Source organism: Neopsephotus bourkii, unplaced genomic scaffold (genome assembly GCF_033783945.1).
Source record: "Neopsephotus bourkii isolate Nb327-2 ecotype Australia unplaced genomic scaffold, CSIRO-AGI_Nbou_v1 NB_1183, whole genome shotgun sequence".
Lineage (NCBI taxonomy): Eukaryota > Metazoa > Chordata > Aves > Psittaciformes > Psittacidae > Neopsephotus > Neopsephotus bourkii.
Window position 1 is genome coordinate 4648924 of NW_026901668.1, and position 18857 is coordinate 4667780.

The window sequence follows — 18857 nt, forward strand, 5'->3', positions numbered from 1 at the left end:
TTTGAAAAAAAGACAGGGTACATCTTCCTTTACACAACTTCTGCTGACCTCCTTTCTATTAGAAGCAATTGGTTACTTCTAGGGATAAAAATAGGATGGGAAAGACCTACAGGAGAGCTGTGCTATGGATTTGAAAGACGTAAGAAATGCAAGTTTCCTGAGAGGGCTTGAACATTTTCATTACCATAACAGTTTAGTGATTAAGGTCAAAATGTAGTTAAGTCATATTGAATTAAACTGCAGGCTCTGAATGAGAGCTTTACTGAGAGGATTCATAATCAGCTAGTCACTAGAAACCCAAGATTTATTCCACTGCTCTGTTGATATTTGGTCTCCTTTTGCCCTTCTCTCATTCTCTTAAGTAATATGAGAAAGCTAAAGGGGAACAACTCCTTTAAGGAGCACATGGGGATGTGTTAAAGGGTTCTGTCCTGCAGATGCCCCCAGACACACATAACCACTGGTAGCCAAGAAAAAAACATGTCTCCCCATTAGTGCATAGTCCAAGAATGAACACCCAAATCCTACTCATTAAATAGGATCCTGACTTGCCACCACAACGACAAACTGACCTGCTATTTCAGGTCATATTACCTATCAGCAGGGGCTTTAACGAGTGTCAAAGATGGATGGGAACAAGACTAAGGCCTCTCATATACATATAAGAATTGCACTGGTTTAACTAAAGCTCTGATTTTATACCTACCTACTCAGCTGGGTGACAACTCCAGCAGAGATGCTGCTCTTTGTAAAAATGGGTTATTGCTCTGAACTCAAGCTCACTCCTTGTCAACCTAAGCTAAATCAAAATAAATTAAATTATAATTATAGCAAGAACTGTTACCAATTTAACTAACTTTAGCTTTAAAATTGTACTTTTAAGCTAAGTGATGTGATTTCCTCATCTGCAAAATGGCTAAGACTATTCTGATAGAAGCTAGTGTTCACAAAGCTATGGCCTGAAAAATTGGCAATGGAAAAAACTATACAAGTTAAAGCTGGGAGATGACCTGCTGACCACACCTGCTCGAAGGGAGAGAGCTCTCTATAAAACAAGAACTTAGGAGACAGACCTATGATGAGAAACCTCAGCTAAAAACACCAAGAAATCAACAGATTAAAACATCTACCTGAAAAAATGCCCCACTCAGCACTTCAGAGTCAGATCAGCAAATAGTAAAAATCAAAATTAAGTAAACAGAAAGTACCAGTAAGCCTACCTTGTTTTCCAGCTGCTAGATGGAGTGACTAACAGGAACAAATAGTGAAACTTTCCTTTCCTCTTTCTCTCTCTTATTTAAGAATATAGAAAGGCTAGTATAGGCAGTGAGACCTGAGCTAGCTAGCAGATGCTGGCCAGTCACAAACCATAATCAGAACACAGGTTTGATTTTAGCACTATGAAATTCAGACTTTCAGTTTTTATGGGGGGGGGGAGGGAAGAAATAAAGGAGAGGACAAAAGAAGCAATAAATGAATAAAAGGCAAGGGCTACCCTTCTGCAACCTCATGGAGAATTATAGCTGCTTGTATTCAGTGGATCCCCTCTTCTTTGCTCAGTAGACTTGGAAGAGCTCTGCTTAGCTGTATCCAAAAGTCACCATCAACAAAGTCAATGGGGAACTGGATTCTAAAGTAGAAAGGCAGTGAGAAGATGAATGCAAACATGACTGATTAATCATAGACTGGAAGAACCTGGAAAGCATGTAGTTTTTAGAGAGTTGGTTGTTGTTTTTTTTCTTTCTTTTGTTTTCTTTGTAAAAGGTGCACCAGAAGTTTCTATTCCATTTTCTGTCTTTCCCATTCCTCTCCACTCTCATGGCTCCTTGGACTGACTGGGCTTGGCCACTGGTGTGCTGCTCTGGTGGGGCTAGTGGCCGAGGTCATGATGACTCCTCAAGTGCATTGACAACTTGCTCCAGGATGTCAGGGCAGTGATCCGCTATCTGCTGTAAGATGGCATTGGCAAATTCCTGCAGCTCTGCGCTTTCCTTCTCGCCCTTTTCTAATTCATCATGAAGCTGCAAGAAACACAGAGGCATGGTCATTCTCTACTATTAAATGTGTTCACTGTATAATGAACCCTGCCCAGCAGGCTCAGCTCTAAGCTAGGACACCTTTTAGAAAGGGAGTTAGTAGAGATGTAACATGCTCAGCACTTCCAGGATCAGCATCTTCCCTTGGTGATTCCCTTACCAGAAACTGGTTTCTCTTTATTTCACTTTTTCGTTCTACAGGACCAGGCTTGTGACCTCCCAGTTAAGGCAAATACAATTATGAATAAATATGATAAATATTAGAAAAGCTTCCTCTGCAAAATGCTTTTCTGAACGCAATTCCAGAAGCAATACAGCATTTCCTTAGTATATTACTTTAAATAGCTTGGCTTTCATTCTTGAAGAACAGGATGTTTTATAGGTCATTACTTAAGAATTATTTCCTATATAAAACCAATAGGAATGTTACATAATTATACATAATAGACCGAAGAGTTTAGCAGAGTTCTGATTTTGCTGTGGAATTAATAATTTTCAGAGACTGTATTTCCTAACTCAGTAAGAAGATGACTATCCACAGTTGTAGTGGAACATGCACGATTTTTGTTTACTAACTCTGTGTTTCCTGTTGGATCACTCATTGTTCAGATTACTGTAACTGGCTCAGAACAGGACATGGAACTTCAAAACTATCTTAATCACTCTGTCTACAGTCTGCAAACTGGTTTTCCAACATGTGGTGTTGGAAACCACGCCACACAACATACTGAAATATATGTGAACAAAGTTTTCAGCTCTGAGCCTAATGCTATTGCCAGAATTAGGGGCCCACAGAGTCTTAATGAAGAGCAGGAAACATCTGCCTTCAGTAACCTGTTTATCTGCTCAGCAACCGATAAAGTCCATGCTAGCTTGTGAACTGTGCAGAATCCCAAGTAAGGCTGTAATTTGTACAAGCATTTCAGGGATTACTGCACTCACAGTGGTCTCAGGATCTAGCAGAACAAGGAGAAACAATATTTCTTACTAGACTGGGTGAGACATGTAGGTAGACCGGATAAACTTCCAATCAGATTGCTCTATCAAACACTATATATCCCCAAAAACTTTTCTGTTTTTTTTTCGGTGGTATGGTTTTCTTCTAATAAAGTATATTCCCTATGAATATGAGTGTATTTGAATCATGGTACATGCACTTAGATGGATTCTGAAGTTTACTGCAAGCTTCTGCAACCCTTGTCAGTGCGAGCAGCTGTAGCAACTCTCTTATCTATACTGGAACCTCCTTTCAATTTTTCCCCCCTAATATTATCTGTCAGTTTGGTAACATTTTGTAGTCCTAAGTGATTAATATTTTTATTGGAACTCTACTGCATTAATACATGACATGGAAAGAATGTAAAACTGGATTATTTTTTTTATCCCTGAAGGGATAACTGGTAATCAGTACACACGTTTCTTGATCTATACTTTGCACTTCTGTAATACTACTCATTGTGGGTTTTAAAAAGAGAATTGTCGGGCAGCAGGACGAGAGGGATCATTTTACCACCGTAAGAGCACAAGGCAGTGGAAAAGGTTGTATTTCTACAACTAAATTTCTAATCAGATACAACAGTATGTATCTTTTCAGTGATGGTACCAAGCAAAGCACAGGAGACTGTTACTGGAAGAAATACTGCATAAACCCAAACAGCCTAAGAATGACTACAGAATAAATATAAACTCTTTGTAAGGAAGTTATGGTATAGACTTCTGTAGACAAAAGTGAGAGAAAGGAAATTAAAAGGGTGAGCTTGCTACACTATTCCCTTTACTAGGCAGTGTAGCATATAGTAAATTATTCGGGCTTTGTGTGCTGAATGTTAGTTTAATGTGTTCTTATGTGCTTTGTTCCTACTGGCTGCCATACTCACATAACAGCTATACGAATCCGAGAGGGGCTCATGCCAAGAATCACAATGCAAAAGCAACCTGATCCTGCTCTGTGGAGTGACATGAGCTGGGGAAGTGGGGAAAACGAGAGGGAGGGGAGCACTCCAGGCTCTGTAAGGGCTCTCAGGGGAGAAGAGGGAATTCAGCAGTAACCCATAATGGCTCAGAAACGGCATGCTGTGGATAGGTGATTAGCCTGGTTCCAACAGCCTGGCAGAGTTATTACTCGGAAACTTGCAATGGATGGATAAGCCTAGGAGAGGTCCAGTCAGCAAGCAGGATTAAAAGAGTCAGCACGGCCAGCTAGGAGCAGTGCTGAACTCTAAAAGCCAGAAGAACAGGTTTCAGGGACTACTGAGTCTCAAGCTCTTCAGCCTAGTAAAACCCCAGCAACTCAGGCAGCCCCAGATACAGCAGCCTGCAAAACACCTAAGTGTTGGGAAATTCATGGGACTGGCTTGAATGTTGAACTCTGATGAGACAGGGCTGCCTTGCATTCTTGGGCCAATGCAAAGCTTTCATGGTGCCATCCACCAGAAGGGAGGTCAGGAGAGACAGCAAGTAATGGGAGAAGGCAGCGACATAGTTCTCCTTTCCTTCATTCGGTTCTCAGGAGGAGAACCAGGAGAGGGCAGTGTTAGCAGGGAAAGCAGGGACCTGCTCCTGCACCACCACCTGTCCATGCAGCATCTTTCCTCCCAGCCTTTCAGCCAAATCCTCCAGGTGAAGCTCCAGGAAATGACAAAGCAATTAAATAATCAAATATAAAAGCAACTCAAAGAGGTTAACCTTCAAAACTGAAGGGAGGTTGGTGGACAGGGGAGGATCCTGCTGAATGTTGTCTTCAGTGGGGTAGTACTGCAAACTCAGTGATGTTTCAGCTTCCTGCTCTACTAGTCAGCATTTATGTATTGATAAGATTCCTTATAAAATCAAGGTAAGCCCAACAAAATAAGCCCATGCCAGAGCTAAAATAAATCAAATGCAATCAAACAAGAGTAACCAGCTCAACCAGATGAAGAAAATATTTCCAAGAAGTAAGTTTTGGACCATCAAGAACTCCAAAAGGAGATGGCTCTGAATGCTGAAGGCCAGCAATAATACTTTGCAAATTAGCGCAGCCAGAAAGTCTACACAGCTGGCTGGCAGATGTCTGTGATGAAACAGCTCTGAAAAAAGTAGCAATGATAGCTTTGCGTTGAGTTTGCTCGCTTCAGAACACTGAGGTTTAATAATGTGATTTCTACTTAAACAAAGACATCTTAATTGACTATGTGGCTGGTTGTAGAATTTCTATATCATGTATGTCATCTCCGTTTACGTCATTCCTTTCAGAAACAGCTGTGAGCAGCGTACGTCACTCCTCATTCAGACAGGCTCTTTAATGGAGAACATCCAGTTCTCCACAGTATAACTTGATTCACCTAGATGTTTGACAGCCCTAATTTTGGGGAAGTTTCTCTGATGGTACTAGTATCAATTCTCCTCTGGTTTCCTAGATTTTCTTGTGAATGCAAGCAGAAATGGTGTTATCTTTCCCAGGCCATTTTTCTATGAAAATAAAGGAGTGTTAACAGTCCCTTTTTTGCTGGCATTTTCAGCTGAGATGATGCGATTCATACATTTGCCTTAATGAAATGACCAAAAAAGAGAAGGCAAGGCCAGATATGTTTGGCTAGCAGACGACAAGTAAAAATAGACAGCTCAGAAAGGACAGTAAGGACCTTGTAAGTGCTTCACAGTATTTTTACTTTATCTTTGGATAGAAGAACAGAAAGGACCTTAGAATCTCAGGGGAATAGAAGCTTGCAGATAATCTGCAATAGATTCAGACACTTTTCACCACTGCTGCCTTCCTCTCTGAGTTTAGAGCAAGTCATGACAGGAATACTTTTCCATTTATAGCTAAACTCCACCAGTGAAAAAAAAAGCCCCAAACAATTCACCATGAATTTAACTTGCATTGTGCTTCTCTGGTCCAAGATATTCCAGAATTTATTTAAGGGTAAATTGACATTCAGAGGGAAGATAACTTCACAGTTAGGAAATAGGATGCTATGGTTTTAAATGCAGACTAGGTGAACTGTGGTGTTGCCCCACAGAACCTTTGCAGCCTTTGTTTATTCGACAAGGTAAGCAAGGCAACATTAATCTAAGATCCTTTAAAATTTATTTATACAGAGGAGGCTTACCCCCAGTGTTATTTTCCTCTGGTAACAATTCCACAAAAAAAAAAAAAAAAAAAACAAACCCAAAACCAAAACAACAAACTATTGAAAAAAGGCAAATAACAATAAAGCAGTATCTCATCTCAGGCTATGGACAGTAAAACTGATTACACAATAGGAGCTGCTTGCAGAGCAGTACAAGAAGAAAGTCATCTATATGGCTACAATACTGAGACCTGGAATTACATATCTCAAAATTTAGACGTTTCTGGATCAGGCTGAAAATACATTTAGAGGTTAAACTAAGAGAAATAAGCATCAAAAAGAAATGGAACCGATTTAACTTTAACTTTTGTTTTGTTTCAAAATAAGAAACTATACTGAATTGCTGTATCTCAGGCAAATGGTCAAGAGCTTTTGTGTCTTTGCAGACCAACCAGCATAAAATGTATGTTTGAAGTAGTGAGAGCCAATTACATGCAAAAATTTCTCAACTCCAGACGTATAAAAAGGCCAAAAGAAAGGTTCAGAATGCGGAAATCCCAGTCTGCCAGACTTTAAAAAAAGGAAAAGAGAAAAAGTGATCATTTTTGTGTAGACCCTTTAAATATTTGTGCTTTATTTGGAAATTTTGTTTTTACGTTAGCTTTTTAAAAATATTTTAAACACACACGTTTAAAAATTAAAGTAAGATTTCAAATTCAACTTTGTCTTGTCTTTTAAAATCATGTAAACTTTAAAGATACGTTTTAAATATGTTTAAATGCATTCAAATAAATTTTACAATCACTTTAAAAAAAAAACCTGAACAAATTTGTTGAGGGCTCTTGCATCATACATTTGAAATAACTTTGCACATGGGATTTATCCTGGTTCCTGAGCATCTCTAAGCTTTGTGAATAGCAGAAATATAATTCCTTGGTAATGAATGAATTTCAAAATTATATGAATGGGAAGAAGGAATAAAACAAATGCCTGTAAGTTGTATCTTGCATTTGACTGGAGCTTTTCTGCAAATCCTGCACCTGTCCTGGATTTGGTACAGTAAAATCAGCAATCGTTTCAGTTCGAGGCCAATTTTCTGTTCATGTAAATTCTGATGTATGTTACACACTGAAAATTGATGATGCTAAAGTGTACGGGAAGTTGTTATTCTGTGGCTAAGCAGAACTAATAATTACTGCCTGTACAACAGGGCTACCTGTTAGGGCCAGGCCTTGCTGTGTATATTCAGGCAAACCCCACAACCCTAACCCCTAACAACTTGCAATTCTGCATGTTAAAGGGACTGTGGAAAAGAGGTAACTACTTCTCCTAGTTTCAGTTGCAATGCATTACCTTAGGATTCAGTTTACTGTCCAGAAGCTGAACTGCTGGACACTGCCAGAATTACTCTGCGATGCACCCTCCATACTGGGCATGTACTTTGCCCCCTGCCCTCTCTGCGGCTGAATTAGGTGTCCATGTCCCCAAAGGGATTCTGACTGTTGAGTCAAGGCAGCACCTGACAGTCATAAACACAGGGAAAATTCACCTGTCTACAAGGCAAACCTTAAATATCTCTCTTATACGTCCTAGCTGATGAATCTGGGAAAACTGCTAGCACAGAGGGTTGGCAGGCAGTTTTCATTTTGTACCTGCACAGCACAAAACAGAGAAGAAAGGCCAGAGTTGGAACTACTTGAATGAAATGATGAAGTTCTACACAACCAGTTATTTCAGGGTCAGCTGGAGCTTTTCTGCTCTTTCCATTCTAGTTATTTCTCTTTGAGAGGAAGTTCCTTTCAAGTTAGGAATAGTTAATGTTACTAATTGATAAGTGTATATTTTCATTAAAATCAGCAATTCCTTACGCAAACAAAAATGGATAATGTTATGGCATTATGGATATAACCAACTTATGGATAATGTTTGTGACTTCAACCAGTATTTAAGAACTATGACACTGATCCCAAGCTCTTACCCTCACCCAAAACTTGAATTTAATGTAAAAGTTTAAAATGCTACTGAATGTAGTAATTTTAGAGAGTTCCTATACCCATTATTTTCTCAACTAAACTCAGGAAATACATTTGCACATGAAGAAAGATATAAATTATTGCAATTATTACTTCTAATTTCTAACAGAGACCAGCAGTGGGCTGTTTAACTTTAAAATACATTATGCATTCCCATAAGATTACAAATTAAAAATAAATGACATAAATCAGGTGGGGAAGATAACAAGCTAATGGAGGAGCAGTCAGAGAAGGGAGACAGGGTAAACTCTGAAGTAATACAGTAATTTAGAATGATTAAATGCAAAACACAGCAGAGTAATTTCTTTATAGGAACTAAACAAGTTTCTCGTAGATGATACAGAAGTAAAAACACACGTGGGATCTGAACAAAGTAATACACAGGATGTTTATAAAATAGCTGTTTGGAATTTAGAGTAAAGTTTATTGCACTTACTATACTGTTTGTATAAAAAACCCAAAATGTGTGTTTAATACTTTCAAAATTCAGCAAGCATGTATGCAATTTAAAAATGGCATTTGAAAGCCACATGCATGAGGTCTGGTGTTCTTTTCTATGAGAAGCTTAACATTAACTTTGCTGAGAGTGAAATATGACTTATGTGCAATATAAATTATGCTCCTTGGCACCAAGCCATGACTATTTAGCTGATGCAGCAGGTTGTGACTGATACTGTGAAGTGATGTTATCACCTTTTTCCTCCCTCTACTTTGAGCAGCTGAACAGAAAAGACATTACTGATTTCTTGGGAAAGGATTAGTAAGTAAGCATCCCTACGCAGTCTGTTTTTTGCCTGAAGCTGGTACACAGGGAGAGGGAAGATAACCCTTCTTCACTACAAAGGGTCTTCTATGACCATAAACATTTTTCAAAAGCTCTTCTCACTGTAGCTCACAGCCAAAGCAGTCATAGGTGCAACAACACTATCAGCGGGGCGAGACAACCTTCCATTGCAGGTGTCCTCTGAGACAGTATTTCATAGAAATACATTTGCCTGGACAAAGCCAGGATGTGTTTGACATGGCTGGAAGGAGACACTGACAGCAGGGAGCCAGGGAATAAAATGCCTCCTACTCCTTGGGTTATGAAAATTATTCTTTAATAATCCCCTTCTGTTGGAAGAAATATTTTTTTCAGAATGCCTGTCTTGTAGGACCTATTGAAAATAAGCAGCTCTCCATAATACAAGGTTCTGCACATTTTTGAGCTGGATTTGAAGTGATAAGAAACATTTATAAGAGTGCTTAAGCTATTAATGGAGCAAACACTGTTGCCTACTACTACTATCTGGTTGCTCTACTTGTCTCTTCTTACTTTCTCACACTGTTGCCTCCATACCGCAGCACAGCACACCAACACCACCATATTTAAATGATGCTTTTCAGCGAGTTTCCTTTTCTAAAGTTAGGAGAAAACCCAAAACCAAACTATAAATAAAAATGTAGACCATATCATTATGTTCTTAATGTCATCTCCTTTCACAGGAATAAAATCCCCCACTTAAAGGCAACTATCTGAAATATGAAACAATGGCAGTTCTACAGAGCTCAAACATATTAACATAATGATATGTTTAGAACAAAGTGGAAAAAAATACTGTATTTAATTGAAATTGCTAGAGTAATGCAATTATTTATAATGAATGAATGGAATTTGTATTTCTCAGGGTTGAGACTTGGGACATTCTTCCTTCCTTCTGGTAACTTCAAGTTTTCAGTAAGAAAAGTTGAACAGGACATGAGCTGGTCAAAGGACAATTCCAGAAAAAGCGCTGGTTACCTTCTTCCAGGACACTGGGTCAGAACTGACTCAAAGGAATATTTTCCACTATATGAATAACTTAATTACATGGTTCCAAGCACTGCAGATTCCTTACAGTTTGTCTGCTACTTAGCCTAGTATACTTGTTTAGATTAGGTTCTGACATAACATATACTCATAAAGTACTGGCTTCAGGCCTTCATTAGAAATGGACCAAAATTTTACTACAGTAAGTCAGCTTTATGAAATGTCTTTGATTAAATGCCAACTAAGAATGATATAGCATTTTGGCCCCATATTTTGATTAAAATAAATTGAAGTCATTTAGGACTATAGCTGAGCTTAATGGTAGCATAAAGAAACTATTATACATGAAAGGTACCAATTATCAGTCAAACTTTGATAGTCTACAAAGTTCTTTATGTGGCAACAAATTCCCATTAGAACCACGGTGTTGATGCTGGCAATGCTTTTCAACAATGACTTGCACATTAGTTTCTGTGGGGCACTGTAGATGTGCTGGAAGAATGAGAAGCTTAAATCTACTTCACATAGTAGTTTTACCTACCAGAAGAAGTCACAGAAAACTATTTGTATCTGAGTCTCCCTGGCAGGTATGAGAGACCTACAGGGTATATTGGCTATGATGAAATATAGCAGGACCATCCTTAGCCAATAAAAGTTGCTGCACTGGGAAATTGCAGCTCCAAAAGCAGCAGTATGAAAATGAATTCTCCACTATTTATAAAAAAACCCAAACAAAATTATCTCATTGGTAAGAAGTGGATACATTGGCATTATTCTTAAATATTATTGGTGTTGGGTTAAATGTATCCTCCCTAATCATGTTAGCACTTCTTAACATTCAAGAGGATTAATTTTTTCCCACTGAGGCTTGTGAAGCATTATCTATAGAAGATCATATTAGAAGGGACAGGAGTGAATTTCATGCATCGGATTTGAAGTAATTTACAAAACTCATTAAAATTCCAAAGATGCAAAATGGGTATTCTGTGATGGGTTTCTGTGAATCTGGAGAACTGATTCCCACCCCCCATGGGAATACTTGAAGCACAGAGGAAATTCTGCAGGCAGAAACAGAAAAGCTCCACAACTGACATGAAAAATCTGCGTAGTAAATTGAAATATATCATTGTTGTGTGTTTTTCAACTGAAGCCTGTTAAATACAGTCTAAGTGAGTATGGGAAAGCAGCAGAGACTGCTACATTTTATTTTAGTGGGTGTTAGTTTTGCATGGGAATCACAAATGGTGTAGTAACTTTAAACAACTGTGGTGATAGCAATGCAAAATTAAGACAATAATGAGAGAGGATAGAAAAATGCAGTTTTTATCTTCTCCAGGACAATTTAGATAATTCTTTTCCCCACAATTTATACTTAAATACCTTCTTTACTGTGTAACTAATAAATGTTGCTAATGGATTAGCAAAGTTTGAACGAGAAATAGTATCTTTCATTAGACCAGTACACATGCTGCTTGGGGCTGACTATCTCTTCAGAAGAACTTGCCAAAGAAAACCACCTCTATTTTCTCTGCCAGCATCTCTTGATTAAATAGAAGATACCACCTACCCTACATATCCTGCTTAAATTCAAAGACCATCACAGCTATTACAAACTAGTCAATTTATTTCAGGGATATCCAAGTATCTGATAAACCTTTAATCCTGTATCAGCGACTACAGAACCCAAGAGGTAAATACAATGCTGACTCTGGGTTCATTGAAGTTACCAGGCTCTGCTGCAAAAAGAAATGTGTCAGGCCTATAGATGTGAATATAGATACTGAGCGAGGCATGCAGCACAAGATGAATCAAATAAATATATGGAGACAGGTACTAAGACAGATATCAGCTATCCTGTTAATCCAGAGATCACCTAGGCCCTGTAACAGGCATATTTATCTCCAGAGGTATGATTTTCTTTCTGAATTGCTAGACATGCTTTTGTTGGCTTCATGTAATTTTAGCTGCTAAGCTGCTCTCTCCAATTTTTGGATCAAAATTCAGCCTTGAGTTGAAAGTGGAAGTGAGCTTAAACACTACAAAGGAAGAAAACCAGAGATGAAATGTTCAGGATAGTCTCAAGATAGTGTTCACTGGCCCACAGATCCACTTTGAACTATATGGGCCTTACACTAGTTCGTGTGCATACTGGATAGAGTTTGGTATAGACATATGAAAGTGACAAATTACTGAAAGAATTGGCATTATAATTCAAAATCAGGGTCAAACCCACAAAATCAGTCACATTTACTGCCATTGCAGGGATTTAAAAGGGCAAGACACCACCAGGGCTGGGAGAAAGGCAGATTATTCCAGTAGCTGAATTACAACTAGATTGACAGTTTCTGTAGAGACTTCATCAGAAAAGCTGTTATTAAAACCCATCAGTATTCCAGAACTCCTGGAAATACACTCCTGGACTGCTGAAATCACTCTCTTTGTGTACATAAGCATGGGTGTATTGCATCTAGTACACTGCGTCCAAATCTTTGATTTACTTGAGTGTGTAGATGCATGGCATCCCATAGATATAAAAGAAGAAATTCTCTAATAAATATTAAATGGCAATGATTCAAAAAATTAACGACTCCTTCTGTCAGTTGAAGAGTGGATTTCTGCTGCCTATTTTCCCCACTTACAGAATGGCTCCCCAACATTTTGGTGTGGCACGTCAGTAAGACCTATGTCAACATTCCAGCCCTTGTTCAGAGATTCAGATCACAAACTCACCTGCTCCTGGGTCATCTTCTGCAGCTCTTTCTCCCAAGCTGCCCGGTCATCATCCAGGTGGTAGGAAGCAGGTGGGGTGAGACCACGTAGAATCAGGGGGTCACGGTCATGGCAGAGGGCTGTCAGATGTCCAATGTACAACTTCAACTTGCTGCGATTCTGATCAAGTTCTAAGAGGGGCTGAATTATCTGAAATAAGAGAACAGAGATAATGAGGAACAGCCTGAGACCTAAGCAGCGGTCAAGGCAAAGATCAACCTCTAAGTTACAACCTTGTTCAGCTCCATGCTGGAGGAAACCCACACACTGTCTCTCTTCTCTCCCCCCAAGTACTTCTATCCCATAACCCAGCAACCATCCAGCTGAAGCAGAAAGAAACCAACTACACTAAGGGAAGGGGACATGGTGATGATAGTTGCCTGACTAACACAGGAAATAATGATGATATAGGTGAAAAATGAGAGTGTTAAATTGCATGCATTAACTCTACTGATTGTCCAGCAATGCTTCAGTCAACTATTTCAACTCCCTGCTTTCAGAAAATTATTTTTTCTGGTAAAAGGTGTCTGTCCACAGCTAAGGCAACGGCAATGTCGATTTAATTCATTTTGCCAACAAACATTTAATTGTAACTTAAGTATGCAATAAACACATTCTAAAGAGAATAGTTTCAGATGCCAAGATGTTTGTTCTTAAGATGAGTGTATCTCTGCTGTAGAAACTGGATAGAGACATATCTTCAACAGAAACTTAAGATACAGTTTTCTGTATTTTCTATAGTTACGAGATAGTCTTCTACAGTTTTGAAAAAGGCAATGACTTCCATTTATTATGCAAGTCAGATTCTATACCACAGACTAAAAAAATTAAATCAAAGGACTTTAATACATACTATATTATTTTATTATACTTAACCTAAACTGAATCTAAACCTTGTTCCCCAATGCAATCCAAACTGGAGTCATAGAATTCCCATTCAAAGTATCTGAAGAGCTACTTTCCATTTGCTGTACAAAAATACAGAGCTGAAGTGCATAAATACATACTTTGACCCGGGTAACTATAGACCAGTCAGCCTCACCTCCATCCCTGGGAAAGTGATGGAACACCTTATCCTTGGTGCCATCTTAAGGCATATCAAGGGTAAGAGGGTTATGAGGGGCAGTCAACATGGCTTCACGAAGGGGAAGTCATGCTTGACCAATCTTATAGCCTTTTATGAGGAAATAACACGGTGGATGGATGATGGTAGAGTGGTGGATGTGGTCTATCTTGACTTCAGCAAAGCGTTTGACACGGTCTCCCACAGCATCCTTGCAGCTAAATTGAGGAAGTGTGGTCTGGATGATCGGGTAGTGAGGTGGACTGTGAACTGGCTGAAGGAGAGAAGCCAGAGAGTTGTAGTCTATGGGGCGGAGTCTAGTTGGAGGCCTGTATCTAGTGGAGTGCCTCAAGGGTCGGTACTGGGACCAGTATTATTTAATATATTCATCAACGATTTAGATGAGGGAATTGAGTGTACTATCAGCAAGTTTGCTGATGACACTAAGCTGGGAGGGGTGGCCGACACGCCAGAAGGCTGTGCTGCCATCCAGCGAGACCTGGACAGGCTGGAGAGTTGGGCGGGGAATAACTTGATGAAATATAACAAGGGAAAGTGTAGAGTCCTGCATCTGGGCAGGAACAACCCCAGGTTCCAGTATAGGTTGGGGAACGACCTGTTAGAGAGCAGTGTAGGGGAGAGGGACCTGGGGGTCCTGGTGGACGACAGGGTGACCATGAGCCGACACTGTGCCCTTGTGGCCAAGAAGGCCAATGGCATCCTGGGGTGTATTAGAAGGGGGGTGGTTAGTAGGTCGAGAGAGGTTCTCCTTCCCCTCTACTCAGCCCTGGTGAGACCTCATCTGGAATATTGTGTCCAGTTCTGGGCCCCTCAGTTTAAGAAGGACAGGGACCTGCTGGAGAGAGTCCAGTGCAGGGCAACTAAGATGATTAAGGGAGTGGAGCATCTCCCTTATGAGGAAAGACTGAGGGAGCTGGGTCTCTATAGTTTGGAGAAGAGGAGACTGAGGGGTGACCTTATTAGTGTATATAAATATATAAAGGGGGAGTGTCACGAGGATGGAGCCAGGCTCTTCTCAGTGGCAAACAATGATAGGACAAGGGGTAATGGGTACAAACTGGAACACAAGAGGTTCCACTTAAACTTGAGAAGAAACTTCTTCTCAGTGAGGGTGACGGAACACTGGAACAGGCTGCCCAGGGAGGTTGTGGAGTCTCCTTCTCTGGAGACATTCAAAACCCGCCTGGACACGTTCCTGTGTAACCTTATCTAGGTGTTCCTGCTCCAGCAGGGGGATTGGACTAGATGATCTTTTGAGGTCCCTTCCAATCTCTAGCATACTGTGATACTGTGATACTGGAAATCCCTCACAATGCCTACCCCACAAGAATACTGCTTTATATTGTTCTAGGTGTTTGTGAGCATATATTCAAAACTGCAGTAATAAAACACTCTTAAGGTTTGCAGCTGATGAAAAATTATGGGAGAATTTGGCTTAGTGCCTCCATTCCATAACATGATGTGCTGAAGCTACAGGCACTGATGTGCACCAGCTAGGAGAGCTGGAAAGCCTTACTGCAATACTAGCAACTTGATGTGTTCCCAGGCAGGGGCTGCACCTGCTGTTTGTTAGTGGGCTGTGGATATCTTTTCAATAGGGCACCTCTGACCTTGCTAATGAATAAGGAGTGAGATAATCTCTGAGTCAACAGAAACAGGGTGCTGGCACTACTTTCAACAAAGACTCTGGCTTTGACCCCTTTTAATAAGGCTGTCAAGGATGACTTATTCTGATTCTAACACTGTTCTACATGGATTAATTTCTGTAGAGTGAGAGTATATGAGAGCCATGGCTAAGCAGCTAACTAATGTCAGGCTCCTTGTCCTGCAGAGCACAGCTGCACTCAGCAGCCTACATCAGAACATCAGGTTGGCAGCAGTTACGAAAAGCCACAGCCACAGCGACAAGGCAGCTGTAGAGAGTGAGCTCATGTGCTTTATTATAGCAAGGAGAGAGTGAGCTCACGTGCTTTATTATAACCGTACTGCTATGCGCAGCCTTGGGGCAACACCTGTTTGCAGACAGAAACACATATAAAAATAATGGTTTGATGTATCAAGACTGCAAACTGCAGCAGGGCAGAATACTCCACTCTCCTGTACACAGAGCAACAGGAAGGGACATTTATATCTCACTTCTATCATCAAGCACAACTGTTTTTAGCCAATTGCATCCCTCAGCTTTGGTTGTTTGCTGAACTCGCAATGTTTACGCCAGTTACTTACTATTCAGTTTGCCCACAGAGGGTAGAGTGATGGAATATCACATCTTAAAAAAATACTGTTTTATAAAAGTGTGTTAAATTAAGTAGTCAATGTCTAATAACTACCTGTCCAATCAATGTAGTAGCTGCCTTGTTTTCTTTTCAGGTACTGCAGTCTATTAAATATCACTCAGATGTGCAGATTTCAGTCTGAAAAGAATCTGACTTGCCAACTTCCTGGCTATTTGTGAACAGAAACCCTCCTTGACAGAGAAAGCAAAGCTACCTAGCAAGTAATAATGGAAGATATTCATACAACAGCACATTCCTTCTCTACCCTTCCCCCTTACCTCAGGCTGGAAACATGCCAAATGAGGCGTGTGAAAGTTCTTAACTAGCAGCCCTCCCAAAGCTGTTCGCAGAGCAATCATTCCTCTCACTTGGGATCCATTAAACCCTGCCAGTCAAGTAGGAAATGCCCTTATATCTGCGTTCCTGCCATATCTAATTTGAACTAGCCACTTAGCAAGAGGCACTGTGCTTCCCACACAGCTGAGCTGCCACTGCCTTATCTCAAGAGGGTGTAAGAGCATTTGCTAAGTGGAAAGGCAGGGCAGTGCTGGACTCATAAACCACATAGGGTTCTCATGATCAGTGCAGAGCTGTGGAGCCTTCTAGGAAAACAATGAGTATACAGACCAAACCCAGGAATATCTTTCTAAAGCAGCTCTGATTCATTAATTGCCCCGATAGGTCTAGGCCATCCTCATCAATGCATGGAATGAAGTCTGCTTAATGTACCCTCAAGTTCAGAATATTGTTAATGGCCAGCTAAGTTTGACAATGTGTTTTGCTAAAAAAAGCAATCACTACAACTCTGAAGCAGAAACATTAAAAGCTTGAAAAATCTCTGATATAAATCCAAACCATCTCTACCAACTGATAAAGACTTTTGGGAACATATTCTAAAACAAATTCAACTTGAAAACAGCATGTTCAGTTTTCTTGAGATTTCACAGATTTTTTTTTGTTTGTTTTTTAAACTCTGAGTATGACAGATGTAAATCTAAGTGTAGTTGCACAAGTCACTGAGGCAAAAAAATGCTTTAGAACGAAACTAATCCTGCTTCTTCAGTGGTAGTTCTGCTGTTGCTGTACAATGGTCAGCTGAACTACGAGTTACTGCATTTAAAAGTTTTTTATTATAGGAGTCTGCATTGAAATATGCATATATATGCTGCATGGCTAAGAAAAGGTATTTGTAACTGAATGTGGTTGGAGAGACCTATCTAAATGTTTGGTCAGTTTTACTGTGAAAGATGAATACACCTACCACACAAAGACTAGTGTCTAAAAGTTTGTCTAAGCAGTGCCTAATGTATACATGCATAAACAGGTATGTGGCTATATGAAGAAGAAAACCAGTGAATGGATGGTATAAGTGCAGCAGTGTTGATCCAAAATAAATGTGATATTGACTACCCATAGACATCTGTGGCATAAAGTATGGTTTTAATCGATGTGTAACATGACTCATTCACAACAACCACCAGCTTTAAATTATGGGTTCTGCAGGCAGAAGGGCTAATGACCTGGTCATCTTTCTCCCTGCTAATGTTCCCTTCTCTGAATGAAGCAACCACTTTTCTTTTGCGGAACTAAGTAATTAACTTTAGTAATTTCAGAGAATACCTTCTAAATGTCTACTTAGCAATAAACTTGCAGCTCCCATGTTGAAGAAAGTCTTACAAGCACCCCTAAAAGCTTGTCTGTTTTTCCAGCTGCACCAGCTGGTCCTGTAAAAGTTATCTCCTTACACAACTTGCCTCACTTAGCAGAACCATGCATCAACATGCATGTTGATCACTGATCAACAGCAGCAATGCTTTTCTTACAGATACATACCAGCAAGCAAAGAAAAGAAAAAAGGAGAAAATGACATACAAAGAGCCTTATGTATACTTGGCACTAGCATGACTGCTGTCATGCTCCCCTATTATGCTTGACTATCTTGCTTGCACATATGCCACTTTTATATTTTCGTTACAGAACACTAAAAAGCAGAGTAATGCAGATAAGTGCTCTTCATTTTGCAATCAAATAATTTAGTATTTTTTTCTCAACTTAGCCATAAACCTTTAAAAATTTGAGTAAAATCGCTGGAAGAACAGCTGTGTTGAGAAAAAAATAAAATAGAATTACAGAGTAATCTTGGGGTCAAAGTAAATAATATGGGGTCAAAATTTCATTGTTTTTGTATCAAAAGTGTTACAAAGAACTGTAGATTGAATGAATCTGAAAGTTTCCAAGGAATTAACTAACTGATGAATGCTCTAGCTTGACAGCGTGGTCTACGGACCTTGAGTTTTCTTTGTAGATTCTGCAAAGGCAAAAAACTAAGGAATTCTGACCACCCCCACCCCCAAACCAAAACCCAAAATACCCCCAACGACCCCCTCAAAACTTCAGCCTGTACATAACAAATACACTTGGCAAATCAGTTAAAAGGAGGTTGCCCTTTATCTCTTATCAGTCAGATTTTTCATGTGAGCATGGTAAATTGTTTAAACTTTGTTACATACAGATGCAACTATGCTACCCAGCAAAACTTACTTCCCAAACTACCATTAAACAGAAGAAGATGGGCTCAAAGTCTGGGTAAATACATACGTTTGTTTAAAAGAAATTATTCCAAGGAGGACCTGACAAATCTAACAAAAGATGGAGTGGATCACAGTGGGTCCTTGGATGTTTCCCTGTATCTGGGTTTTGTTATGGATATTACCAGACAAGAAAATTTTGCCTATATAGCAAAATATCTTATATGGGAGATATGGAAATAAACTAAGATACCGAATGATATAGTCTGGAAGTATCTACATGGCAAATTGAA

General features: G+C 39.7%; 1 protein-coding gene across 11 annotated transcripts in view; it reads right to left on the reverse strand.

The window, feature by feature from the left end:
- Nucleotides 1-1707: 1707 nt before the first annotated feature.
- ERC1 (ELKS/RAB6-interacting/CAST family member 1) overlaps nt 1708-18857 on the reverse strand; it is a 287154-nt gene continuing 270004 nt past the window's right edge. For 9 of the 11 annotated variants that reach the window (XM_061364024.1, XM_061364022.1, XM_061364019.1 and 6 more), the window contains 2 exons: nt 12638-12826; nt 1708-2021 (listed from right to left, as the gene is read on the reverse strand). In XM_061364024.1, coding sequence (XP_061220008.1) covers nt 1884-2021; nt 12638-12826 — 327 coding nt within the window. In that variant the 3' untranslated portion in view covers nt 1708-1883. Of the gene's footprint in view, nt 2022-12637; nt 12827-18857 lie in introns of those variants that run through there. The other 2 variants (XM_061364027.1, XM_061364028.1) reach the window with 1 other exon arrangement.